The sequence below is a fragment of the Miniopterus natalensis genome, chromosome 15, assembly GCF_054644295.1.
Source record: "Miniopterus natalensis isolate mMinNat1 chromosome 15, mMinNat1.hap1, whole genome shotgun sequence".
NCBI classification, from domain to species: Eukaryota; Metazoa; Chordata; class Mammalia; order Chiroptera; family Miniopteridae; genus Miniopterus; species Miniopterus natalensis.
The window spans coordinates 29,227,094-29,254,586 of NC_142095.1; the positions used below are offsets into that span (position 1 = coordinate 29,227,094).

At 45.8% G+C, this 27,493-nt stretch overlaps 1 protein-coding gene and 1 pseudogene across 1 annotated transcript; both read left to right on the plus strand.

Moving 5' to 3' along the window:
• Window positions 1–5,679: 5,679 nt before the first annotated feature.
• On the plus strand, window positions 5,680–23,666 carry GRK7 (G protein-coupled receptor kinase 7). Its single transcript, XM_016209842.2, is given in 5 exon segments — window positions 5,680–6,001; window positions 6,004–6,100; window positions 11,784–11,847; window positions 12,368–12,561; window positions 23,330–23,666. Coding segments are annotated over 5 exon segments (1,014 nt in total).
• On the plus strand, window positions 9,212–9,472 carry LOC107534798 (secretoglobin family 1C member 2 pseudogene; annotated as a pseudogene).
• Window positions 23,667–27,493: the final 3,827 nt, after the last annotated feature.

Genomic DNA, 27,493 nt, shown 5'->3' on the forward strand with positions numbered 1-27,493 from the left:
TACAAGAAAATGCGTTAACGATTTATTAATGGTTGTTCCATTTGTCTCATTGCTCAACTCTTCAAGAAAGCGCTCAAATCAAAATAATTGTGTTTCTCATCTTGTTCTGGTCCCCTGTGGAGGTAATCTGAGAAAGCTCCTTGGAGTTTATTAGCAGTGCTACATTTCCAAGAAGTTTGTCAAAATGTAGAAGAAACAAGTACTGGACGAGGTGACTTTTTTAAAGGGAAAATTTTATGCATTCCAGCTCAATTCTAGAACACTTTTCAGGGCTTTCAGTGTACACAGTGTTAGAGCTGCCCTCCAATTACAAGGCAAAAATTGTAGTGTTGCCTGAAATTCCTCACTGAACCCTGAACTCTGACAACACTAACTCATAACTTTTCTAACAAGGAGTTTAAATCTTAAGGATAAAAGATAAGGACTTGGGTTTTCCCCATGCGTTATGCTGTTAAAAGCCCTTGACGGCCCTGAGGCTGTAGTGCTGGGTTCCTGTCAGACGGCCCAGAACAAAAGTCATGTGAGTACATACAGACACCCTAATAAAACTTGAGTGCTGAAGTCCTCCCAACTCCACAGTTTTGCTGTTAGGTCCGTAGGTGGATGTAAAGTAAAAGGAGTCCCCACCCACAGCCCTCAGACCCCACCATCTAACAGAAATGCCCCAGGTCCTCCTAGCCCAGCTCAGACCAACCCTCTCTCCTCTACCCACATGGCCTGGGGGGGGGGAGCCCAAGTACCGCACATGAGACGTCCCACAGCTCAGGGGTCCAGAGGGAGCGCCAGCATCCTGTGTGCCCACTGCAGGTCAGCACCCCTCCCGGCCCCGACGCTCTCAGTCTGGCCACCCTCCGCTTGAGACGGTCAGCCTAGTCCTGCCTTCATCTCTAGCTCGGTCAGACCGCACAAGAGAGGCAGGCTTTCCAGGTCGCCTCACTTTCTCTTGAATCTAATCCCAACTAGTTCTTTACATCTCCACTTATTCCTCCGTCTCCCACTCCTCCCCAGCTTCTGAAACTCTTCCTCTGCTAGTCACACCGACAAAATTTCCTCCATCCACCCCCTTCTTGGTAAGTTCCTTTTCTTTCTTTTTCTAACACCCGGTTCTCCCCTGAAAACACTGTTCTTTCTGCAACCCTCCTGCTTCCCTCTGACCACTGGGCCTGGCAGCGGGCAAGGTGTCCTCATTTCTCTTCATTCCTGTTTCCCTCCCTAAAAACTCCCAGCTTCGACTCTCGTGTCATGAGGCCATCACTCACTACAGTCTTCTCGTGGCCCCACGGTCACACCCCTAAGTCCCACGAAGATGCCAGCTCTGCACTCTGTCAGTCTCTCCATCGCTGCTCTTTGGATAATTCTCGGCGAGTCCAATATTCTCATGGATGATGCTTCGAACGCCTTGGCCTCTCACTCCCCCGACCTCCCCTCCTGCAGCGATCTTGTGCTCTCCCCCCCCGACCTTGGCCACTCACTCCAATGGTCATACCTTGAACTAAACTCCTCAAAAGCGTGGCTTGTACTGGCTGTCTCCAGTTTAGCTCCTTTCACTCTCTGTTGAACTTACTCTAATGGGGTTTCTCACCCCACTCCATTGAGACTGCTCTCATCAAACTCCCTGGTGACCTCCTTTGAGCAGAGATCTTCTATTCAAAGAAAAAGGCAGCCTCGTCCAGTACCATGTGCCTTCCCCTCACTCTCGGCACTCCCTCTCCAGAAATGCCTTCCCTCCCCTCCTCTTCCATGTTATAAGTTCTGAAGACACTAATGTGTCGGCATTAGGACTCCCAAAGAACCCAGATTATTCTTCAACTCTGATTTAAACCCTTCCATAGTAAAGAGTCATCCTTCCAACAACAGCAACTCGAGGATACTTTTTCCATTTATTTTTAGAGAGAGTGGAGGGGAGGGAGGGAGGGAGGGAGAGAGAGAGAGAAACATCAATGTGAGAGAGAAATTGATTGGCTGCCTCCCCATGCACCCCAACTGGGGCCAGGGATCAAACCTGCAACCCAGGTAAGTGCCCTTGACTGGGAATCGAACCTGCGACCCTTCAGTGCTCGGGCCAGCACTCTAACCACTGAGCCACGCCAGCCAGGGCTATTTCATAATTCTTGATCCTCAAGTAGATGTGCTATAGAAGTGTGCAGAGAATTGTGCATTGTAAAGGAAGGTCGTGCTCTTACTAGAAACCTTGCTCTACTGTTGTCCTTCTAGGATGTGTTTTCAATATTAAAAATCTTAGAAAGGGAAGGAAATTAAGCATACCCTATTTCTAGCCATTAACCTGAGCTTTTTATGTTCTTTTTGTTTCAAATGTTGAGTGACATCAGAGCATTGTAAACTTTAAGGACATACACTTCACAGATAACACTTCAAACCACGTGATGCAAAATCTCATGGGAGATCTAGGTAAAGAGCATTTTTTTCTCTAGGTTACAAAATTAGTCATAAAAGGTACTAAAATATTTTTGTTGTTTTCTCCTATCATAAAAGTTTATTTTTTTCTTTCAAAATGAAAGAAAAAATGAAATGTGTGTGTGTGTGTCTGTGTGTGTGGCAGAATATAGTAAATCATTTAGTTGGAATCACTTGTTATTAGAAATTGCGCATGCAGATTAATCCAATCTGTCTGTCTTCCAGCTCCACCAGGCCCCACAGCTTTCCAAGCTCTCGTGAAATTCTGAGTTGGCTGCTCTATGCTGGGTGAACATTGGACAGAGGAGCCCAACTTCTTCCACATTGTTTAGGTCGCTCCTGCCTCCAATCTTCACATCAAAAAACTATACTTTTGAGTCACGTTTTGATGATTGATAGTCATTGTTTAAAAGATAATACTTTTATCCCTGGCTGGTGTGGCTCAGTTGGTTGAGTGTCATCCCATGCACTGAGAGGTTGTGGGTTCCATTCCTGGTCAGGGCATATGCCCAGGTTTCGGGCTCAATTCCCAGAAGGGAGCGTGCAGGAGGCAGCCAATCGATGTTTCTCTCTCTCTCCACCTCTCCCTTCCTCTGAAAAAATCAATAAAAACATATATTTTTTAAAAAGCTAATACTTTCATATCACTTCATTGTGCCAGGCACTATTTGGCATTGACTTCTCTCAAGAACTTACTCAAGAATCAACAGTTATTTTCTCTGTTTTCAGTTAAGGAGACTGAGGCTCAGAGAAGTTAAGTAACATGCTGAAGATCGCACAGCTACGACTTACTAGAGACAAGATTTAGCTTTCCCGAGCAATGCTGAAGTTAGTTCTTGTGACCATCGGGCCACATCTCCAATCCAAGATTTCTGGTACTTTTCCCCATTGGTGCAGGGTATCTTGAGTGTGCCCAGCACTTGGCTCTGCTTCTAAGTTAAGAATTCAGTACTGTTCTTTCATCAGATCTACAATGACTGTTTCATTAACTTGGGACCTGAAACCTAATTGTAAGCAATCACAAAAGTGTTCCATTTTAAATAGACCTCTTTTTTTTTTTTTCAGGTAGGTAAAACTTAAAAATAATGACACTCTGTTTACAATTGCCAGAAGGCAACAAATGGTCATTTTATAACTTCTAAATTTTGTGTTCAAATATTATGCAAATTTTGTTTTCTTCGTTTAGGTCATTTTCAATTACTTTGAGAGTGTTCTTTGGTTTGTTTTTTGGTTTGTTTTTTTCCCCAGAACGGCTATGCTATTACTAAGTAGAAAACAAACAAAAATAAGAAACACTACCTCTTATTTATGAATGGAAACACTATGAAAAGAAGGGTTAACTCAGTGCTATTTAATAAGGCAGCCACTCACCACGGGTGGCTGCTGAGCATCTGGGATGCGGCTGGTTCGAATTGAGATGTGTGGTTCGGGTAAACTCCAAGCAGATTTTGAACACTCAGACACAAAAAAGGTTGGGCAATATCTGATTAGCAACTTTCACATCAATTACATGTTGAAATGATAGTATTTTGCATATGTTGGGTTAAATAAAATGTATTATTAAAGTTCATGTCACTTGTTTCTGTTTCTCTAGCTCATGTGGCTACTAGAAAATTTGAATTCCACATGTGGTTTTGCATGTATCTATTGAACAGGACTGGGATAAAAGGAAGTATTCGTGTGAGTGGAATTGAGCAGTTCGTAGCATATATATTCATCAGTGAAAAGCGTACTTTTTTCAGTGACAAGGTTAAATATCCATGTGATGACAGCTCTCAAAGCTCTGCCCTGTCGGACTGCCACTGTATCCACAAAAACCCCGGGAAAAGGCTTCCTCCTCTGGAGAGATTCTCAGACTGATTTTTCACTATTCGAAATGTGGACCCTGATGACATGCCAAGAACAAAAAAAGTACCAGCATTTATTTCTTGTGTGGGTTTCAAAGCATCTGGCACAGCTCTGAACAGTGGTCACCAGCACAGGGCGCCCACGTCTACCGTTGGGGTGGCGGTTTCCAGCGCAGCGGTGCAGAGCCAAAGGGCACCCACGAGTTCGTTACATAATTCTTGGTAGCGAGAGGCCAAGTGTGTATCTGCGCTGGGAACGGTCCACAGGCCCTGCCACGCAGACTGAGGTGGTCACCACGGTGTTTTGACAAAGCTTGTGCTCGAGGTTGTTTGTTTGGAAAAAGACTGGCCAGCCTTCCCCCCTCCTCCTTTCTCTCTGTCTCTCTGTCCCTCTGTCTCTCTGTCTGTCTCTGTCTCTCTCTCCTCTTTCAAACACTCTGGCATAATACTGAATGGCTTTGTTTTCAAACTGCCTCAGCCTTCGTTTGTGGAGAAAAAGCCTGAGTATTCTTTCCCTGTAGGACACAAGTATTATTTTTGGAACCGAGGTTCTTAGCCTGACCTCTGTCTAAACCAATTTCTGTTCTTTGTGAGGTCGTGGTCTGGGGCGGCTCTGAGCGATCTCGGTGGAGGGGAGCTTCCTGGCTCTGAAGAGTCGTGGGCAGAGATGTGGAGAGGCCACCCCGAAACTTCCCTGCTCTGGGGCTCAGGACAAGGTTCCCTCGCGCTCAGATTGTGCCCAGGAACAGCCTGGACCACATGTGTAAATTGGTGTGCTTTTCCTGCTTGTGTCACTTCATGGGTGCTCGGGGTCGCAGACTCCTCAGAACTAAGAAAGCCATAGCTGGACGGCTTCTGCAGACCATTCAGGGTGTGGGGCTGTGGGAGAGTCACAGTCTGTTCTGAGGGCCATGACTTGAGTCCCCCAGGGCCTCCGGGAACAGGTCTCAGGACCCTGAGTTCAGGGCATCTTCTTCTGTAACCGGCTCTGCCTGGGGCTGCTGGGCACCAGGAGGAAAACCTCTCCAGCTTCTCAGAGCTCCCGCACGCCCCCGACTGGAGATGGAGCCCGCAACCCAGGCATGTGTCCTGACCGGGAATCGAACCGCGATCTGGATCCTAGGTCGACGCTCAACTGCTGAGCCACGCCCAGCCAGGCTATGAGCACTTTTTGGAGAACCACCAAACTCTTTCACACTTTACGTCCCCACCAGCAATGCGCAAAGGTTGCAGTGTCCTCCATTCTCGCCAACACTTGCCGTTCTCCCTTTTTCCAGCATGGCCCACCTGGTGGGGTGAAGCGTGCCTCGTTGTGGCCCCAGGCCTGCTGTCTTTTCACTTTGGCTGGTTCCACCCCTCCACCTTCCAGTGCTTTCTACTCTGCCTCTTCCTCTCCTTTCTTTCTCTCCTTTAAGGTATGTGCTGTCCAGGTAAAAACACTGGTAAGATGTATGCCTGTAAGCAACTGGACAAGAAGAGACTGAAGAATGAAAATGGTGAGAGGACGGCTCTCTCGGAAAAGGGAATCTTGCAGAGGATCAGCAGCCCTTTCATTGTCTCTCTGGCCTATGCCTTTGAGAGCAAGTCCCATCTCTGCCTGGTCATGAGCCTGATGAATGGGGGAGACCTCAAGTTCCACATCTACAGCGTGGGCACACGAGGCCTGGCCATGAGCAGGCTGGTCTTCTACTCGGCCCAGATGACCTGTGGGGTGCTCCACCTGCTCTCTCTCGGCGTCGTGTGCCAGACCTGAAGCCTGAGAACGTGCTTCTGGATGACCTTGGCAACTGCAGGCTGTCTGACCTGGGGCTGGCCGTACAGATCCAGGATGCAAACCCGTCACCCAGAAGGTGAGTGGCTCTCCATCTGCTCCTAGGGTGGGGCACAGAGTTGGAGAGGAAGAGAGAGGGCTGTTCTATTTCCAGGACAAACAGAGCCTTGAACTTAATTCTTCTAATTTCCTTTTTCCTAAAGTCCTTGTCATCTTGCCTTAAGTGGAGTGGTGTAAGAGGATTAGCTTAGCTGGTTATTTGGGGGCTACTTAGCTCTCCTCTCATTGGAGGCTGAGGGGAGCTTTCTCTGTGAGTTGGAGATAGTCCATGCTGAATCTCAAGTCAGGACCTGGTTTGTTTCACCTTCCTGGTGCCACGTTCCTGAGTCAACTGAGCCTTGTTTCCTTTTCTGTAAAATGAGGGGCTGGACCCTAAAATTCCAGGATTCTTGCAGGCAAACTTTAAAAGGGTAAGACAAAGACAAAGAAGAACCCCCTAACTCTTAGCATGTTAAATCAAATATGTCCTTGACTGTTGAGTGTGAAATGGGGTCATGTTTTACCTTGGATAAGGATGAAATTTGAAATGAAATAAATAAAAGAGAACAAAGGCAGCTGATGTGTATTTTGATGAATTTTGTTCAAAGTGGCTTACAGAGAATTCTTTGATTAAAAAGGGAATTATATATAATTAAGCAATTTTGTTAAGTGACCCACCCAAAGTCACATGTGATAGGTACCAGGTATGTCAGATTCAAGAGCACTTACAGTTTTGACTCCACTTTGTTAAGTTCCCACACAGGGCAGGCGTGGCCTACGATTTTTAATGCTGTAAAAGGCTCTCCACTCAGGAAAACTCAGACAGAATAAGTGCATGTGATAGCATTAGCTTATCTCCCTCATCTGGTCTAATATGGACACCAACCACGAACCTAGTTGAACCGCTGACGGATTAAGACTTCAGAAGACGAGCATCCACACCCACACGGAAAAATTCAACTGCATCTCAGAGCTGACCTCCCACACAAGGCACAATATCATTAAACATGGTCTCAAACACTGTCTAAACGCACTCATAATAAATATGATAAATGCTCCTGCCTGTTCTCAGTTGACATCTACATGCACACCATAAAACGAACTCATATCACCTTTTAGAGACTCCATTAAAATATAATAGGGAAATTGAGCAGTGGGGTTCATGCTGGGACTTTTCATATTCAGCATTCTATGTGGACAACAGTGACCTTCAGATTTTATTGAATATGAGTCCTTAGAACTTGTTATTTTGTCAGAACTGGGAATGAAGTTAGAATAATGACCCAAACGCTTGTATATGTTCGGTTACCTCGTTCTGCCTTGAGGCCTCAGACCAACTCCTTACACTCAGAAGGATAGTGGGTGACAGAGGTTGGGCATTATTATATTTATTTTGAAGCCTCCATTATACTGAACACAATGCTAGGAACACACTGAATAAGTGATTTTAAGAAATCTCTGAATGTGTTTCATCAGAAGTTAACACCTCCATACATCACAACCATTAGACCCTGCTCCAAAATTTTTTTCTTTTTGAAATTTACTTCTGAGTAGTAGTTTAAGAGCCACACAGGGGAGGAATTCTGAGTAATCCTTGGTCATACTTCGGTCTCCACCATCATTAACTAAAGTTAGTTCTTAGTAAGTTTTTAAAAAATTGATCTGAGAGAGGGAGAGAGAGAGAGAAACATCGATTTGTTGCTCCACTTATTGATGCATTCATTGGTTAGTTCCTGTATGTGCCCTGACAGGGGATCAAACCAGCAACCTTGGTATATCGGGACAATGCTCTAACCAACTGAGCTACCCTGCCAGGACCTAGTAACAGGACCACTACAAAAACTTCAAGTCCATTTTCAAAGTATTTACCACTATTAAGGGCATTCAAAGATCTTCACAATAGTCTTGGAATTATTTTTAACATTCGTTCATTGAAAAGGCAGTCATTCAAGCATTTAATCAATCATTCAACATATATTTATTGAGCATTTCCCAGGACTGTGTTAAACATGAAGGACAGAATGATAAGCTAAAAATGGACCTGATTTTCTGCCCACATGGACCTTAGAGTTTTGTAGGGGAGATAGAACTTAATCATTCAAATGAATGTAAAATTTCAATTATGATAAGTGCTGTGAAGATGTGGTACGTGGAGCTCTGCAAGGAGGATTTGACTTAACATGTGAGGATCAGAGTTAACTGCAGGGAAATGCAACTTATTTGATATCAGAAGGCAGGTAGAAACTCACTCAGCAAAGTAGTTGGGGTGGTGTCTTAGGCTGGGCTCCCTGGAAACGGACTCTGAGATAGATGTATACGTGGAAGATTTATTAGGGTGCACTCCCATGAGATACATGCATGAGGAAGGCAGGATTGGCAAAGAGAGCTGACCCACAGTGAGGTTGAACTAAGACCTCAGTCAGTCTTTCAGTGAGCTCTAGAATTGAGGTGGCTCTAAGAGTTGTCCCAAATCAAGGTGGGGACCAGGCTTTTTTTTTTTTAATTTCTCCAGGAGCCAGTAAGTGACCTTGGCCAGCTGCCAGAATGGGGGAAACTTGGGTGAGGCAGTTCCCGGCTGCAGAGGGCAATTTCCAGGATGGGGTGCAGCTATGAGCCATCAGCAGTCAATGGTCCCAGCCAGAATGGCTACGCAATTTTGGGGGCTCATGGAGAAATAAAAATGTGGGGGCCCCTTGTTCAGATAGCAGGGAAAAGCCTTTTCCTCTCTTCCATGTTCAATCTTTCAGCCAGTCATGGTGGGTTTTTTTTATTGCTATTTAATATCACACTCTCTCAGGCTTGGAGATACATGAAGCATAAGTGGAGACCCTCACAGACACCCAGGGCCCCATCCCACAACTGGACCTGAGGGAGCAGTCGCTGACCTCAGCCCTCCCTGCACCCGAGTTCAGGCCCCACCATGGGCAGAGGGTAGCAACAGTTGCTGAGCAGAGACTGGGGAGCAGATAGCCAAGAACCTATCACTGGGAGGCAGGAAGGTGACAGGAGATAGGATTCCTCGGGTGAGAGCCAAGGCTCCAAGACCTGGGCACATGCTTCATTGTCTCACTGGATTTAACTTACAAAATACAAATTCAAAACTTTGTCAAGACAGCCTTGAAAACCTCCACTGTTCACCATGCAGGGGAGCAGCATGGTCCTCCCGGTGGACCTCACCTTGCTCTACACCTGCGGGCTGGCCCCAGGGGACGACAACAATGAGCTTTTCACAGACTTCCTAGGAGCTCTGTGAGAGGCCCCTAGGAAAGTACAATGTCAATGCAAATGCCCAGGCAGGCTGACCGAGCTCAAGGCCTGCAGAGATGTCCTATAGCCCATGCACAAGGTGGAGCTGGTCAAGCTGCTGGTGCAAGTGCTGGGCAGTCACGACGGCGCTTAGTGGACCCCAGACATGGCTCCAAGGGGCCATAGGACCAGCTGCAAAAGCAGCCATGGCCACACCACACCGCTACCACTTCCCCATGTGTGAATTTATCCTCAAACTGTTCAATCAATAAAACTTCCTGCAGCCGAACAGCATCAAACCCCAGCACAGGGCTGCCTCTGAGCACAGGGCCCTGTTCCACTGCAGCGGCTGGCCCTGGTCCCAGTATCTGGGAGTGGAGGCCAAGAACCTGAAGAGGGGATTTGGGCAGAGTCCTCCAGGATCCACTCCAAGAGGGGCTGGGCATGTCAGGCAATGGGAACAGCCACTGCAAAGTACCTGCTGCTTTGGGGAAATGAAAGGCACAAAGGAAGAGGAAACGTGGTTCAAATGAAGCTGGAGAGGTGGCAGGGGCCACACCAGACTTGGTATTACCGGCCATGTAAAGGACTGGGTTTCTGCTTAAGAGCCCTGGGAAGTCTTTGGAAGGATTTAACCAAGGGGGCAACATGCTCAGAATTCTGTTTTGAAAAAATTATTCCATCAGAAATGAAAACAGATCAGGAAGGACTCAGGTGGATTGTGGTCATTTGTCATCCAGGTGAGAGATGATGGCAGCTCAGCCTACAGAGGGACGGTGGAACCAGAGTGCGGTGGTTGAATTGGGAAAATACTTCAGAATAAACGGGCCTCAGTGATGCCTCGGATATGGGGTAAGGGAGAGAGGGGTGTCCAGAGTGATTTATTAGGTGAGGCTTTGTTGCAGGTACAGACTTGGACCCTGAGTGCATTAGGGAACCAGGCAAACAACTGCCTGCCTTCATGAAGCCCCAACCAGAATGAGGAAGAGACCCACAGGTAAAAGGGTAGTGACAATGCAGTGTGGTCAGGGCTGTCCAAGGTGGGTGCATAGGAGGGCACCCAGCCTAAAATGGGAACATGGGGTCAGGAAGGGCTTCCAGGTGGAAATGACACCCAAGTCAGCACTCACAAAGCAAACAGAAGGTAGGCAGGTAAAAGAAAGGAGAGTGGGCCAGGCAAAGGGATCAGCAGAGGGTCGTGGTCCTCAACTGAGGGCAATTTGGGCCCGCAGGGGATATTTGGCAATGTCTAGAGACAGTTTTGGTTGTCATGACTGGACAGTTGCTACTGGCAACTAATGGGTAGAGGCCAGGAATGCTGCCAGTGTCTTACAATGCCCAGCACAATGCCCCTCCCCGAAGAATGATCTGGTCCACAATGTCCATGGTGCTGCAGTTGAAAACCCTGGCCAAGGTAAAGTCATGAAACCGGAGTGTGAGTTCAGTCACAGAAAAGAGTGGCTCTGCAGCTGCCTACAGGGTATGAGGGGTGACAAAGGGTACAACTAGAGGTGCCAGCCTAGGAGGCTGGAGGAGCCAGACAAGGGCATTTGAAGCAGATGCCAAGGGCTTGGGGGAGCTACTGAAGGCTTTCAGGAGTGGAAGTGACAAAATCAGCCCTGGAAGGACAATCTGGAAGATTGTAAACAGGAGGGAGGTGAAGCAGAGGGTCCAAAACTAGGCAGGCCAGCACACTGACTATGAGCTGTGGAGGTGAGGAGGGAGCCAGAGGCCTGCAGGGTGCACCAGGAGGGGGCTGTCGAGCATCGTGACGCAATCCAGGGACCAAAAAGCTGCTGCCTCTAACTTGATATCTGACTTGATATGGACACACGTTGAAGCTCAGAGCATCCATTCAGATTAAGTGCAGCTGATGAAATATGCTCCACAGGATCCCGAGATGGAAGGAGCACAAGTGCACCATTGAGTCGGCCACTTACCATGGCTGCTGTGTACAGACGCACAGGCTGACCTCTCATGGGGGCACCTGCTGATGGGGCACAGAGGAGGCTGATGGCCAACCCATGCTCCACGCACCATGATATGCAGAGTGCCTTCTTCTAAATGCCGCTTTGGCTGGCCAGAGCCCTGCACTTGACCCCAGGCAAAGCATGCCTCTTCTCTGAGTCTGGTTAATACCACCTGCTTCTTAGGCTTGATGAGAAGATTAAGAAACAAGGTAGATCAATGCCTAGCAGAGGGTCAGCCAGTCAGCCACTTGGTAGGCAATCAAGACATGATTGTCCTGATTATTCTATAAGAAGCCAAGTGCCAGTCCCTCTGTCACAATCCCCACTGTTGCATTATTTCTGCCTCACCTGACAGCACTGGAGCTGCTCAGGTGACCTCTGCAGCTGTGCTTTGCTCTCTGAGAGGCACAGGGAGCCAGCAGGAGCCCAAAGTTGCACTCACTGGGTGGGCAGTGGGTGAGGGTGCAGCTCACCTCTAGGCGCCCTCACCTCTAGGCTGAGCCAAGCAGGCACACGCGGTTATCTTGCTCCCTCACAGCCACATGGAACTTCACTTGTGGTTTTATTTTGAGCATCTTGGAGGCACCATGGAAAATATGCCTCAGCCCGCTGCTGGATAGATTCACAGAACATGAAACCACCAAAGAACACACTCCCCTGGAAGAATCACAACTACTGTAATGATCTCTGATGACGTGCCAGGCCCGTCTTTCAATCCAATGGGGTCTTAGAGGCTTCTGGGTTTTTCTTCTTGTGCAGCTTCCCTGCCTGAGACAACCAAACCCCAGGCTTGATAACCATCATTGCTAAGCTATTGAGGGCCTGTCATGTATCAGGTTTTTGGGAGGCACTCCGTGCGTCTTATTATCACTTTCATCTTCATCACAGTCCTATGAGGTAGGTGCTGTGAGGCTCAGAGAGGCTGAGTAACTGGCTCAGGGTGACCAGCTAATAATTGGTAAAGCTGGAATCTGAACCAACAGCAGACTGACACCAGGCTTTACAGCTCACAAAGCGTTATTGCAAGGACCCAAAAGAGAAAGCCCCTGTCCTGGCTTTCTGAAACGGGGTCCTCCCAGGGGTGTCAGAAAGAGCAAGAAGCCACCTCTGGTGAGGCTCCTGCTCCAGAGCCAGGAAGTGGCTGTGAGAAGGGGACCCGCGGGCAGGCGGCTGGGGAGCAGGCCAGCGCTCTGGAGGCTGCGACCTGGGGCCCGAGCACGGGGCGGAGCCTCGGAACCAAGTCCCCTGGGGTCCTGGGCCGCATTCCTCTGAGGTCTGCAGAGGCCACCGCTTAAAGGCGCAGAGGAGCATCTGGGAACGAGAACAAAGCGGCCAGGCCCCCCTCGGAGGAAGGAAGGAGTGAGCCCCAGGAAACAGCTGATAGCGCTAAGCTCAGCTTGTTTTTTTCCTCTGCTCAACAGTTCTCCTGCCACGGCAAACAAAAGATGTACATTTTGATTCCCTCTTCTGTTTGGATTGTGCTGTCGAGTGGATCTGGTTTGGGATGAGCTGGGGGGAGGGGTGGCATCCACGGGCGGTTTCTTGCTCCACTGGTCAGTTTGCTGGGCCGGCTGCCACGGCCGCTTGGAAAGGCAGAGCGCGTCCTTTCTGTGTTTCTCCCCACCTGCTCCTCAAACCCGGCCTGACCTGACCACGCCACAAGCGTGACACGGGCATTTCTCCCAATGATGGAACTTAAGGTTGCCAACTTTTCAGATTCAGAGAAAGCTGGAGGTTTACTCCTGACCTTGACCTTGACGAACCCACACGTACATGCAAGTGCACACACACGCACACACTTTTTTATGGATGTGTAAAACTATTAAGATATGAACTGTGCCCTCTCAGACCCACTGAAAGGCCTCTCCCTGTTCTCATCACCTCCAAGGTTACAGTCCACTGCTGACCAAAGCCACGTTGGGACTTCTCTGAGTGCAGAATCCAACCAGCCTGAATCCTGAGTCCCGCCACTCAGCCCCTGTGGGCCCGGGGATGAGAGGAACAGCAGCTTACAGGGTCAATGGAAACCAGCATCCAACAGCAAGAGTAATGCCGGTGGCATCTGCACAGGTCCCAACAATCTGATTTAGATCTTTATCCCACCTTAAGGTGTCCACCTTCCTCAAAGTCTGGACATCTGTAGGGGACAGGTGGCCCTGATGGGACTAAGCAATCCACCTGCAATGACTATGGTAGAGGGACTTCCCATTGCCCCCCCCCCGGGGGGGAGGGGAGGGAGGAGGGGGCAGCCACTCCAGGGCTTCCTAAACCCTGTGAGGGCTGGTGCTTGAGGCCTGGATCCTGGGTATACTTTGTTTTGCCTGACCAGGTGTGGACTGTGTGAGTCCGCCAAAGGGCACTCTAAAACCAAAAGCAAAACAAAATGAAGCAAAAGAAGGGAAGGAAGAAAAAAGAAAAAAAAAAGACAAACCACACACAAAAGCCTCCAGTAAGATTCTGTTGCTGCTGACACTTGGGTGATCGCTACAGCCCTGGCAATGGCAGTTGTGGTCACATGAACTGAAAGCCACTGTTTTGATGGCACAGAGACCGATGTGGGGGGGCCCTTTGTAACTGCAGGAGTTAAACCGGTCAAGGGAGGTCAGCAGGGTTGGCCCCCGCCCCATGCTGCTTGGCCCATTCTCTCCTCCCACCCCACTCTGAGGAGGCAGTTCACATGCAGAAGACAAATGGCATAAAGGGAGGCAATTAATTTTTTCAGCTGGAGGCTGCGATGGAATTTGGGTGCTTAGGCTCTGGTGTGAGCCTCTAATTCCATTCTTCTGCTCTGTGAAATACCTCCACTCTTCAAAGGAGGCAGTGCCCTTCAAAATTCCACCGCGAGGTTTTCTGTCTAGGGCCAAGAGGCAAATTTCGTCCTGAAAATTATTTGGAATGAATCTCAGGCTGCCCTGCTGTCCCGTGCTTTTTCCGCTCCACCAACAGCTACAGCGCAGGAAAGATGGAGGCTGATTCTTCATTCATTTTCTCGGGGAGGGAACAGTGTGTTCCCAGAGTGCGGCTCAGGGTCCGGCCCCCACCTCCCAGCAGCCTTCATAGTGTGGAGCAGCCCGGCCAGCCTCTGATGAACAGAGATACAGGACAAGAATGGAGAACTTGTTGCGGAAAGGGGGAGGGAACAGCTTAAGCAAGAATGGAACAAGGCGAGCACTTAGGACTTGGCGAATGGAGAGAGAGAAGCAGGGGACCCTCAGGGAAGAAAATGAATCCTGAAGGGGACAGGAGTAGGAAAAAGCCACTTCACCTACTTCCATAGAGGCAGTGCAGGGCAGCCGTCAAAGTGCAGACCTGGGTGGGAATCTTGGGTGGGTGACCTTGGGCAAGATTTCACCTCTCTGTGGGTCAGTTTTCTCACCGGCAAAATGGGGTATAAAATAGTTTCTATCTCATAGGATTATCACGAAGCTTAAACAAGAAATTCCTGGAAAGCACTTGAGAAAATATTTAGCATGTAATAGGCACTCAGTAAGTACTGTCCGTTATCATTTCTAATTTTTCTCCCAGCCTGTGTCTCACAATCCTTTTTTCAGGAGCCACCTCCCTTATGCGCCCTAACCAGGGATCAAACCGAAACCTAGCCAGTCTGGTGTGGCTCAGGGGGTTGAGCATTGACCTATGAACCAGGAGGTCACAGTTCGATCCCTAGTCAGGGCACACACCCAAGTTTCAGGCTTGATCCCCAGCAGGGAGCGTGCAGGAGGCAGCCGATCAATGACTCCCTTTCATCATTGATGTTTCTATTTCTCTCTCTCTCTCTCTCTCCCTTCCTCTCTCTGAAATCAATAAAAACATTAAAAACATGAAATCTAGGTATGTGCCCTGACCGGGAATCAAACCTGAAACCTTTTTGGTGCGTGGGGTGATGCTCCAACCGAGCAACCTGGCCAGGACTAGAAGAGACCATTTGTAAAAACTTATGCTTAATGTCCCCTGAGGTTTAAGAGAAGATATTGCATCCAAGAAACAAGAACAGATGCAATAAAACAAGGAACATTCAGAGAAATACAACAAAGATATTTGGAAATTTTAAAAAACTAATATACTCCCTCGCTGGTTTGGTTCAGTGGTTAGAGCATCGGCCCAAGGACTGAAGGGTCCTGGGTTTAATATGACCAAGGGCACGTACCTCAGTTGCAGGCTGATCTCGGGTCAGGGCTAGTGCGGGAGGCAACCCATCGATGTGTCTCTCTCACATCGGTATTTCTCTCTCTCTCCCACTTTCTCTGAAAAGCAATGGAGAAAAATATATCCTTTGTGAAGATAAAAACAAAAAAACAAAAAACTAATACGTTTGCAGAACATGGATAAATGTCAAGAACATCTAAAGAAATAAGTGAGACACAAAAATGTATCTACCATTCAATTCTATTTGTATGAAATCCAAGAACAGACCAAACTAATCTGTGCTAACAGAAATCAGAAAGTGGTTGCATGGCAAGTGGGAAGGAGAATGGACTAGAAAGGCACACAGGGAACTTTCTTGGATGAAAATATTTTGTGTCTTGTTTGGGTGGCATTTATGTGGGTGTATTCAATTATTAAAATTTATTTAACTAAATAGCTAAGGTCTGTGCATATTACTCTATGCTAATTACATGCTAATAAAAACATTTGCAGAAATGAAAAGTTCAGTAGAAAAATTAAGCATCTAGATCTAGCTATCAATGCCCAGGAAATACAAAGAACAGAGGAACATGTTAAATGACACCACAGAGATACAGTCAGCAGAATCTGACTGTGGCAAACAGACAAAGGAAGAACTTATATATTCACAGACATTTAAGAAACATCAATCAGTCACATCGTATGTACTGCATTTGAATCCAAATTTAAACAAACTGTCTAGAGGACAAATTTCGAGGACACGTGGGAAAGTGTTAACATGTCCAGATATTTGATAATATTTAAAAGTTGTTGTTACTTTTTAAGTGAGATAATGGTATTGTAGTGCCTGGTTTTTGGATTTTTTTAAGAGGCCTTACCTTTTAGAGATTCATAGTGAAATACTTACAAACAATACAAGGTCTAGGGCTTTCTGGGCAGTGGGGGTGGGAAGGAGCACAGAAGCAGCGTATGCAATATGTAATTTGGGTGACCATATATTCCGGTTTGCCTGGGACAGTCCCAGTTTACACCTGTTACCCATCCCTCTGTTGATTCATCCATCCATCATATCTTTTATGTATTTCCACATAAGCTCCCTTCCTTTTTTCCCCAACCCTCAGCACCTTCACCTTGCTCATATCACATGACCATCCTAGGTGCAAAGGATGCTGAGAGGTGCTGGCCTCTATAATAGAGGGATACAAGGGAAAGGGGAGACGAAATGGCCTTTTGCTACCTTGGCTTACAGTGTTTCTCAGACTCCTCCACCTCTCCCCTCCAATCTCCCTCCCACCATTGTATCCAACAGATCTTATATTCCAGAAATGCCAAATTTCTTCAAGTTCCTTGAACACCTCGCCTTTTCCCTGACTTCATCTCTTGCACGGGTCCATTAGCTGGATAGCCTTCTCGGTGTGACAGATACTTCCCTCGTGATTCAGCTCAGGTGTTGCTCTTCAGTGAAGTATCTACACGCGCACACACACACACACCCTCTGGCTTCCCTGTGCTTGCTTTACACTCCCATTATGGCATTTATCCTACTTTATTGAATTAACCTTTTGACCTGTCTATCTCAACCAGCCTGTAAATTGTCAAGGGTAGGTGCCGGGTGTCATATGTTTTGGTATCCCCAGAACTCACTGCATGGCATGGCTCCATAGTGAACAGAAAACATCTAGTTACCACCTTTACTGTTGTTTATTTAACCAGCGTTTTGTTGGGCATGCAACAAGTGAGGCGGTAAGTACCTGGTTTGGATGCAGAGATGAGGGAGTATCTCCTGGGCCTCCGGAGGAGCCTACAGTGCCCTTTTGTCTGGGCAAGTGCAAAACTAGATGCCAGGACAACAAATGTAAACTAGGACTGTCCCAGGCAAACCAGAATACAGGGTCACCCAAATTACATATCACACACGCTGCTTCTGTGAAAATGGCAGTTGGCTTTCTCTGAGTCTCAATATCCTCATATATAAAGTGAGCAGGGGTGAATGGATATGACGGTTAATCTCAATATCAACTTGACTAAGCCGCAATACTCAGATATTTGATCAAACATTATTCTAGATGTTTCTGTGCGGATGTGTTTTTTTTAAAATGAGATTAACACATAAATCTGTAGGTTTTCAGTAAAGCAAATTATTCTTCATAATGTGGATGAGCCCCATCCAATTAGTTGAAGGCCTTAATGAAAAAAGACTAACATCCCTTGGAGAAGAGAGAATAGTCCTAGAAAACCACCTTTGGACTTGAACTACCACTCTTCCCTGGGTCTCCAGCCTGGCAGCCTACCTTAAAGACTATGGACTTGCCAAGTCTCCACAATAGCATGAACCAGTTCTTTAAAACAACCCCCACCCCCTCTGTCAGGGAGAAAAAAAATTTCTCTACCCTCTGTGCTCAAGAATGGAGATCTGCAAATTAAACTGGCGAAAGACAGGTTTTTATTTATGTACATACACAGGAGCTCACAGAAAAAATGTGACTAGGAAGTGATTAGAATTGGGGGCTTATATACCATCTTAATGGGAAGGAGTGGGGGAGAAGGGCACTTATAGGCAAACAAATGACTCTTAGTACTGGTGGGAGTGGGCACTATGGCAGAACAAATCCCTGTTGGGAAAAATAAAGGGGCCCTTAGGAGTTTTGTGACAATATATATTTAGGTGTGCTGATGATTTCTGTCACTGGTGATGAGTCAGTCTTTCCTGGTTCCAAAACTCCTGAAATTCCCCAGGAGAGAATTTATGGGTTGAGTTCTTTTGGGAGGCTCTGCTATATGCAGATATGCATCTGTTGACTTTCAAATGCCCTCAGCTCAAAATAATTTTTATGCCACTATGGTGCATTCTGGACCCTTCAACTTCCCATTGGTTCTGTTTCTCTGGAGAACCCTGGCTTAAAAATGACAGTAATCTTGTATTAGAGCAGTAAGACTCCAGAACAATGCTGCCTTAGCTCAAAATGTTTGAATATGGAGGCAAGCTTTTCATTTTTAACCTGATATTTTCCAACAGTGAAACAAAAATAATTTCTAATAACTTTTGAAGCATGACAGATAACCAAACACGTATTTTGACATTAGATGGACCTCTACATTTCTGTGATGGAAAATGTGAAACTGATTTCCTTATGCAGATTCCAACATTGCTGTGTTTCCTTACGCAGAACAGACCATGTTACAGCAAGTAAATCCCGAAGTCTCCACGGCTTAGACGTAAAGGATTAGTTCTTCACACCAAGTCCACCATGGCTCCAGCGGCTCTCCAAGGTCTCTGCCTTCTGCGCAGTGTCTCAGGGGTCCTGGCTGCTTCCATCTGTGGCTCCTTAGGCACCGGTGGCTTCAGCTGCTGTAACGAGAAGAGAACCCGGGGAGCTTTGTGCTGTCTCCCCCGGGGAGCGGCCCGCGTCCTTTCTGATGGCCAGAACATTCCTTGGGCCCTACCTGAGGGCGAGGGGGCTGGCCAGTGTTGTCTTCTGTGTGCCTAGGAAGAAAGAACTGGGTGTGGTGACCACAGGCCATCTATCTCTACCACCCTGGTTCCTGAGTGCTGGACGTATCAGAGGCACACCAGCATTGGCCAAGGCAGTGGGGAAAGCGAACAGTCCCTTTTATTTTATTTTCATTTTTTAAATTTATTTTTCAATTACAATTGACATACAATATTATATTAGTTTTGGGTGTACAACATAGTGATTAGACATTTATATAACTTACAAAGGGATCTCCCTGATAAGGTTAATACCCATCTGACACCATGCACAGGCAAGTCTCTTTAGATGACTTCCCTGGGAGGAATACCACTTGCTTGGTGTGTTTGGTTGAAAAATCTCTCTCAAGCCTGGTCGACATGGCTCAACGGTTGAGCATTGACCTATAATCCAGGAGATGGTGGTTCCATTCCTGTCAGGGCATATGTCTGGGTTGCAGGCTCGATCCCCAGTAGGAGGCATGCAGGAGGCAGCTGATCAATGACTCTCTCATCATTGATGTTTCTCTCTCTCTCCTTTCCTCTCTCTGAAATCAGTAAAGATATATCTTAAAAGAAAGGAAAAGAAAAGCACACTTTGAGTCTATAAAATGAGATATTGACAAACTTTCTCAGGAAAATGCCACTTAAAATGCCACTGGGTGTTTGCCTGAAGCTGCTCCACCAAGCAAAACCTTTTCATCAGCATATGTGGCTGTGACTGTTTTGAATATAGCTGTTTACAACATTAGAGAAGAGGCATATAAAAACCAGCTGTTTGGTGAAAAAGAAAACCTTCCAACATTCCCATTTCAAGTCTTTGTAGTTTTAAAAACTTCATTCAAATAAGATAAGGTTTGATTAATTTTGTGGGCATCCTTCAAAATGGAGCAAATGCCTAGAGAGCGTGTTCCACAGCGGAGAGGACAAGTGCCCCCCGCTGCGGTGCACCTACGAGCATTTAAAATCAATCAAAGTGGGATCTAAAGAGCAGAATAAACTAACAAACAAAATAGAAACAGACTCATAGATACAGAGAACAGACTGACAGCTGTCAGAGGGTGGGGGTGCTGCAGGGCTGGGTGAAAACGGTGAAGGGACTAAGCAAAAAAAAACAAAAAAACTCATAGACACAGACAACACTATGGTGCTAACCAGAGGGAAAGGGGGGGTGGGGGGGGTAGAAAGAGGTATAGGAGGGATAAATGGTGACGGAAGGAGACTTGACTTGGGGTGGTGAACACATAACTCAATATACAGATGTTGTGTTACACAATTGTGCACCTGAAACCTATATAATTTTATTAACCAATGTCACCCCAATAAATTCAATAAAAAAGTAAAAAATAAAATAAATTGAAACCCCCTCTCTGTCTTTAGACATCACTAAATAGGATCTCCTCCTTTGCCTTTATGGGTCTGTGAGTTAATTTTGCAGAGAAGCCAAAACCTTTTCTGAGCATCTCTTAGAGGCTCCAGATAGGGTCAACCCTGGTGTTTTCCAATAAAATCAAAGGTGAAGACCACTTAAGTATTTTGCAGCTTTTACTCTGATCATTTCATGCAGCAGAACAAGAGCAAATACCCCTGCACATGTCTGACCTCAGTGCTTCTCCAACACACAATTTCAGGCTAATTCCCACTGTTCTTGGCAGACCAAACCCCACAGTGTGGTCCTCATGTATGGGCAGCTGGTATCTTATCTTCATTGAATGGGATAAGAAAATCCACTGTAATCTCCGTGTGGGGATCGGTGACACAAGAACCCCTGTTAATGCTCAGAAATTTATTCCACTCCAACAAGCAGGAGAAGTCTTCCTGCAGCTGCTGGCTTGGCTATTAAAAAAGATGCTGCCTCCATCAATAGCCTCTCCTCTTGGTCCACGAGGAGATGGGCCGAAAGAACCCTGCACAAAGCGGCCAGGGCAAGATTCAAGAGTAAAATCATCTTCATGCTATTTCTAACGACAAATCTGAAGCGAGAGTCACTGGTGCAAAAGATCAAAGCGATGGGCTTTGTGGTGGCCTGGACACAGAGGGAAAGGTGTAGAGGTGGGAAAGCCTAGCCTTCTGTTGTTAGCTTTGGCAGCCACAGGCATTATTAGGTAACTGGAAAAGGGCATTGTTGGGTAAATTTCCTGGGCCAGGAGGCCGGGAAAGAGGCTGACAATGCTCATTACATCAAGAGTTTATTAAGGGAACTTACATACGAGGCATGTCTTGGACGGCAGCAAGGTGCCACGGATATCCACGTGGCAGGTGATAAGGGGTTAAATAGTACAGTGCAGGGTGGAAGGGGTACTGAGGTGACCCATCCAGATTAGAGGAAAATGCCTTACGTGCTTGCTGGGGCTGGGCAACTGTGTGTTCAAGAAGCAGCATGCCTGCCCTAGCCAGTTTGGCTCAGTGGTTAGAGCATCGGCCCTTGGACTGAAGGGTCCCAGGCACATACCGTGGTTGTGGGCTCGACCCCTGGCCCAAGTCAAGGCACCTGCAGGAGGCAACTAATCGGTGAGTCTCTCTCTCATGGATGTTTCTCTCTCTCTCTCTTCCAATGGAGGGGGGGGACCAGCATGCCTTGGGGGCTAGGTGAGGGGTCCATCAGACAGTCTCTGAGGGGAGTTCGGGAGGCAATCTCTGTTCTGGCCAGGATCTAGCTGGTGGGTGTGGCAGCCATCAGGCAGTGGTCATGTCCTGGAATAGTCTCTCCTCCACAGACATAGACATGGGTCCTGCCTTCCAGGGGCATCTAGTTGGGGGTGTTGAGAAACATAAAGAAAGCCTCAAAATGGTCCATTGATCCCTTGTCTTGTGTGACAAGTTGCAAAAAGACTGCATTCAGCCATCCTGATGGACAAGCCCAGGCCATTCAGGTTTATCCAAGTTAAAGCTGCTCAGAGTGAGTTTAAGGCACCCCCTTGACCTGTGGGACAGTGTGTTCATGCCTGCCAGGGGCCATCAATGTGGTACAAATTCCTTCCTTGTGGCATCTGGTCCCATTCCAACTCCTTTGTTCTCTTTGAGACACACAGGCCTGGGGCTCATTCCTGATCTACTTGGGTGGAATTCTAGCTCTATCCTTGTTCTGCCACATTTAAAATCTATCTGACACCTTAAAATGGTGAATATTGCTGTGTAAATTATACCTCAATAAACCTACTATATATATATATTTCCAAAAAATGTATACACACTTTAATAGCTGATAGCTCAATTTTCAAAATGAAATGTATTTTAATAAACACTGCCTTTATAATTATTCAAAGTGTGTGTATACATTTTTGGGGGACATCATATATATATGCTACTAAAAATTACTAATGGATTTTTCTTAAGTCTTTAAAGATTATTATGGCCCTGGCTGGTGTGGCTCAGTTGGCTGAGCATCATCTCTTGCACCGAGAGATCACAGGTTCAATTCCCAGTCAGGGCACATGCCCAGTAAGGGGTGTGCAGGAGGCAGCTGATGGATGTTTCTCTCTCACATCAATGTTTTACTGTCTTCCTTTCCCTTCCTCTCTCTCTCTAAAAAGTCAATTAAAAAAACATATTTAAAAAAAATAAATTATAGTTTTTCAAGATATTACTCAGTGAAAACTGAATGAAGGGTACACAGGATCTCTGTATTATTTCTTACAACTGCCTATAAATCTACAATTACATCAAAATAAAAAAGTTAATAAAATAAAAAATAAAACAATAAAGATTATTATGGCAGCTGGGGGAGGTAAGTGAGCTCCTAGAAATCATGTCATATGAGGAGTGAGAAGTGGGTGCGGTCTTTTAAAATGTGAGTGGTGATCATGTGGAAAAAGACACATTAAAGCCCGGCCGGGCGTGGCTCAGCGGTTGAACATCAACCTATGATCCAGGCAATCGGGGTTCAATTCCCGGTCAGGGCACATGCCCGGGTTGCGGGCTCGATCCCCAGTCGGGGGGTGCAGGAGGCAGCTGATCAATGACTTTTTCATCATTGATGTTTCTATCTCTCTCTCCCTCTCCCTTCCTCTCTCTGAAATCAATAAAGATATATTTGGGGGGGGGGGAAAAAAAGACACATTAACTTGTTTTATGTGACCCTGAAGGGCAGAAAAAGAGGTGAGGACTGGAAGCTGCAGGCAAGCAGGTTCTGGTCCCACTAATTTTTGCTGGTGTTTCATGAAAACACCAAGAATTAAAGTCATGTCAACTGCTAGACTCTCAAAAAATCACATCTACATGTGAAAGCTGTCTGCAAACAATGAAAATGCTACTGTCTGCATAGGGTGGAATGTGGGTGATTTTTAAAGTTACTGTTTTTCTAAATTATTCTTTATGTCATTATATTGTCTTTGCAATAAAAATGAAATGTGTTACAGGAAAAGAATGCTACACCCTTTTATTGTTAGAACGTTTCCTGTTTTGGTTTGTTACTGTGTGTCAGGCTGACCATCTCCTTTCCTCACAGAGAAAAGTCTGATGATCCCAGGAAGCAGCCTTTCTTCAAAACCATCAACTTTCCTCGCCTGGAAGCAGGCCTCGTTGAACCCCCACATGTGCCAGACCCTTCGGTGGTTTATGCCAAAGACATCAATGACATTGAAGATTTCTCTGAGGTTCGGGGAGTCGAATTTGAAGATAAAGATAAGAAGTTCTTCCAAAGATTTGCAGCAGGTGCTGTCCCCATAGTGTGGCAAGAAGAGATTATGGAAACCGGGCTGTTTGAAGAATTGAACGACCCCAACAGGCCTGCAGGTTGTGGGGAGGGTAATTCATCCAAGTCTGCTGTGTGTTTGTTATTATAAGTTGTTCTCTCTACCAGACAGGCAGCAGGAGTCTCAGCTGACTTAATCCTCGAATGTTCCCGTTAACCTAAAAATAAAAAAAGGCCTTTCAAAGTGAGAGGCAGCAAACACTTATTGAGATCCAGAGGAAGAGCTATTTGGGACTCACTGATTCAGACAGAAGCCCAATTAATGTTCTGATTAGGAGACAAAGGCAACGGGTATTTATGAGAAAGGGAAGGGGCTCAATTACATCAATAGGAGGAAGGCATTACTATTGGTGCAGATAACATAACATAGTGATACTAATTCTAAATAATGTTTTTTTAAATTTTCAGGCTACTAGTCATAATAGCTGCTTTCTTGTTATCTTTTCAAACAGATTTTTGGGACATAATGTTGCCCTAGGCCCAGTCCAAAGGTTATTTTGCCCTGTTTTAACATTCCAAAGACTTGAGGCATAAGCCTCGTCAGGCAGTTCCTCTGGCATGGCAGTTCTGGTTCCATTTTAAAGTGGCTCCATTTATTTTATTGTTTACATTCCTAACACACAAAAATCTGTTACAGAGAGAACTGATCAATCAGGTCATGCATTTTATCATAAAGCAATTCAAAAGGCAGGCAGGCTCGCTGCTTCCCCCCCCCCCCCCCTTTCTTTCTTCTATCCTCCTTCCTTCCCTCCCTCCCTTTCTTTTTTTCATAAAGATGAGTAGATTCTCAGTTTTCACTGAGGGCTGGGAAAAGGAACATTCAGGTTTATTTTGATAAACTAAAAGCATGAGCACTCTACTATCATGTCCCTGAAAATTACACAAAGTCCTAGGGACAGAGAAAGGAACTTTGTGGTATGCGCAGAAAATGAGCATTTGCAATTCTTAGTAAATAATCATTTTCGTTTTCCTTTGTTTATATCCTTTCTTCCCTTCATCTTTCAGTGCTTCTTTGGCTTCTGTACTTACAAAAAGAATTTTGATGCTGGAAATAAATGTTTCTGCTGATATTCTCCCCATAAAAAGGAGGGAATTGTAATATTTTGGCAGTATTTCAGATTATAAACTAATTTTTAATTTACTGAAAGTCTCTTTTCCATATTTTTGAAATATTTTACCATTTTAATGTTGAAGCATTTTAAAAGTAAATATAGATGATGTCTGGGAATTATTCTGTAAATTGAATCCTTTAAGTAATACGTTACAAATTGCTTACACATATAACCCCCTATGCTATTGGTTCCCAAACTTTGCTGAACTTTGGAATCATCCAGGGATCTTTTAAAAATATGAATGTCGGGCCTTAGCCTGTTTGGCTCAGTGGTTAGAGGGCCGGCCTGTGGACTGAAGAGTCACGGGTTCGATTCCAGCCAAAGGGCACGTGCCTCGGTTGCAGGCTTGATCCCTGGTCCCAGCCAGGGCATGTGCGGGAAGCAACCCATCTATGTGTCTCTCTCGCATCGATGTTTCTCTCTCTCCCTCTCTCCCTTCCACTCTCTCCGAAGAGCAATGGAAAGAATATCCTCCAGTGAGAATACAAAAATAAAAAAATTTTTAAAAATGAAAAATGTTTTGTTGCACTGGTTCTTTAACGTGAATGTCTATTGCTTTTGTCAATAAGCCCTAAATATAAATCTGTGTTTTATTTTTTAGAACTGGCCTAAGAAAACAATCAAATAAGATAACTGTATTCAAACCATCACCAAGTACGTGCTGAGCTTCAATTATCCACTGAGCCCTGTGCCGGGCAGTGCTGAAGACACCAGAGAGAAACAAGGCCACCGAGGGCTGTGTAGAATGCAGGCTCCCACTGGTGTTACTACTCATGTTTTAAATGAGAAAACTGCTGCTCATAGATGTTTCGTAGCATGTCCAAGGCCACACAGCTTTGCAGGGCTGGTGTGAAGACTAGAAATAATGTATATGAAGCACGTAGTACATGACTTGCTTGTAGTAGGGGCACAATAAATGCAAGAAGGCTACGATCAGCAAGCGGCAGCAAGCTGAATGATTCTAAGTCAGGGGACACACTGATGAGAACCGAACCCAGGGGCCTTAATGAGAAGTTCCAGGAAGGAAGAGAGCTGGGTCCCAGGCAGACGGTCGAGAAGGAAGGGTTTTATGCACAATGAAAGAAAAATCTAATTCGGATAAGTGGAGACAATGGGACCCATCCCAGGCCTCATCCTCATCATATGCCAGGTGGGGAACCCCTCTGGGCCAAGTCGGAGCGAAGGAGGCTCATCTGAAGCAGGCAGGCACCGTCAGAGATGGACAGACCTGATCAGGGAAAGCAAATGCTGGAGGTGGAGAGAAATAAACAAATGCAAAGGGATCTGCTCAGGTTGGAAGTGGAATTCAAGTGAAGACTTAAGGTACAACCAGATGTCTCATCAAAGGAAGGAGTTTTGAAAAGGAATGATGCTTATTTTTATAAACCGTTAAAAAAATGAGCTTATGTTTTTATAGAAAAGTTTCATAAACATAATGAAACATCAAGGGAAACAAAGACCTATGAGTGAAATATTTAGACAAAGAACCAGGGGGAAGTCATTTTTACTCTTCCAGCTTGTCAAGGATTATTTGAAATGTTTATGTCTTAAAGGGGGGGGGGGTGAACTTGATAAGTTGCTTAAAGGGGCTCAGAAGTGCCCTGCAAAACAGAAGGTAGGAATGCTGTCTTCATAGGAAATAGTGACGAATCATAGATTTTAAGATGACAATCCATGAAGAGTTAAAAAACATTCTCAATTGTTTGTTTTGAATATCAAATTTAAGATGTTTTTCATTTAGGCGACCAGGCATGAATGTGAAATAATTCAATCATTTAAACTTTGCTTCTTAGGAACTGCATGTTTTGAAATCATGAGCATTTACCAGGGCAGTTTCTAAAGATCATTATATGTATCATTAGAGCAGTTTAATAAAAGACTTAACTGATGTAAATTGTTTGGACAGTAAAATGTAATAAAAACTAGTTAAAATACATAAGTCTTGCTTCTTTAAATGGTTGTTCTGGGCAATTATAAGCCCCAGGAAGAAAAACAGTGCTACGAGCGGGGGGAAAAATACAAGAAAAAATTTTGGCCTGGAAGACTTACCATATTGGCCTTTTGATCATCAAAAACTTTTTTAAACTTACTGAATTTTCTTGGGTCATCAAAGATAAATAATAGCAGTTATTTAGGTTTAGTTATTCTTGTAATAAATATTGCCGCGTGCCATGTGTCAGGCTCCATTTTGGTTTGGGAGGTAAGCGAGGCTTTGTCCCTTTAGGATTTTAGGTTGGAAAGTGCTTTTGCTTTCCTGTCTCAGTAAAACATGATCTCTCTCTAGGTAAAGATGAATTTTGTTCTTTTTATTTTCTTCCAAATTATCTGCACTGAACACATCTTTCTTTTAAAAATCAGGGGGGATCCCAGCCAGGAGCGGCTCAGCAGTCAAGCATCAACCTATGATCCAGGAGATCACAGTTCAATTCCCCGTCAGGGCACATGCCAGGGTTTCGGGCACCATCCCTAGTAGGGAGCGTGCAGGAGGCAGCGGGTCAATGACTCTCTCATCATTGATGTTTCTATCTCTCTCTCTCCCTCTCCCTTTCGCTGTCTGAAATGAATAAATATTTAAAAAAAAAAAATTGGGGTACAGGGGGGATTTATTAATTAAATAAAGCAGGACCCATCATAATCGCCCAGGGTGGCTCTGACAATAACTAGCCTCAGAGAAACCCCCTCTGGCCGAAGGGCAACAGCCTGGGCCCTGGGTAAGGCTGGGGCTTCTGCCAGCAGAGTCTCCCTGGACAGAGCCAGCAGTTGGTGCCTAAGGCTGGGCTAGGTCAGTGGTTCCACAATCCAGCCC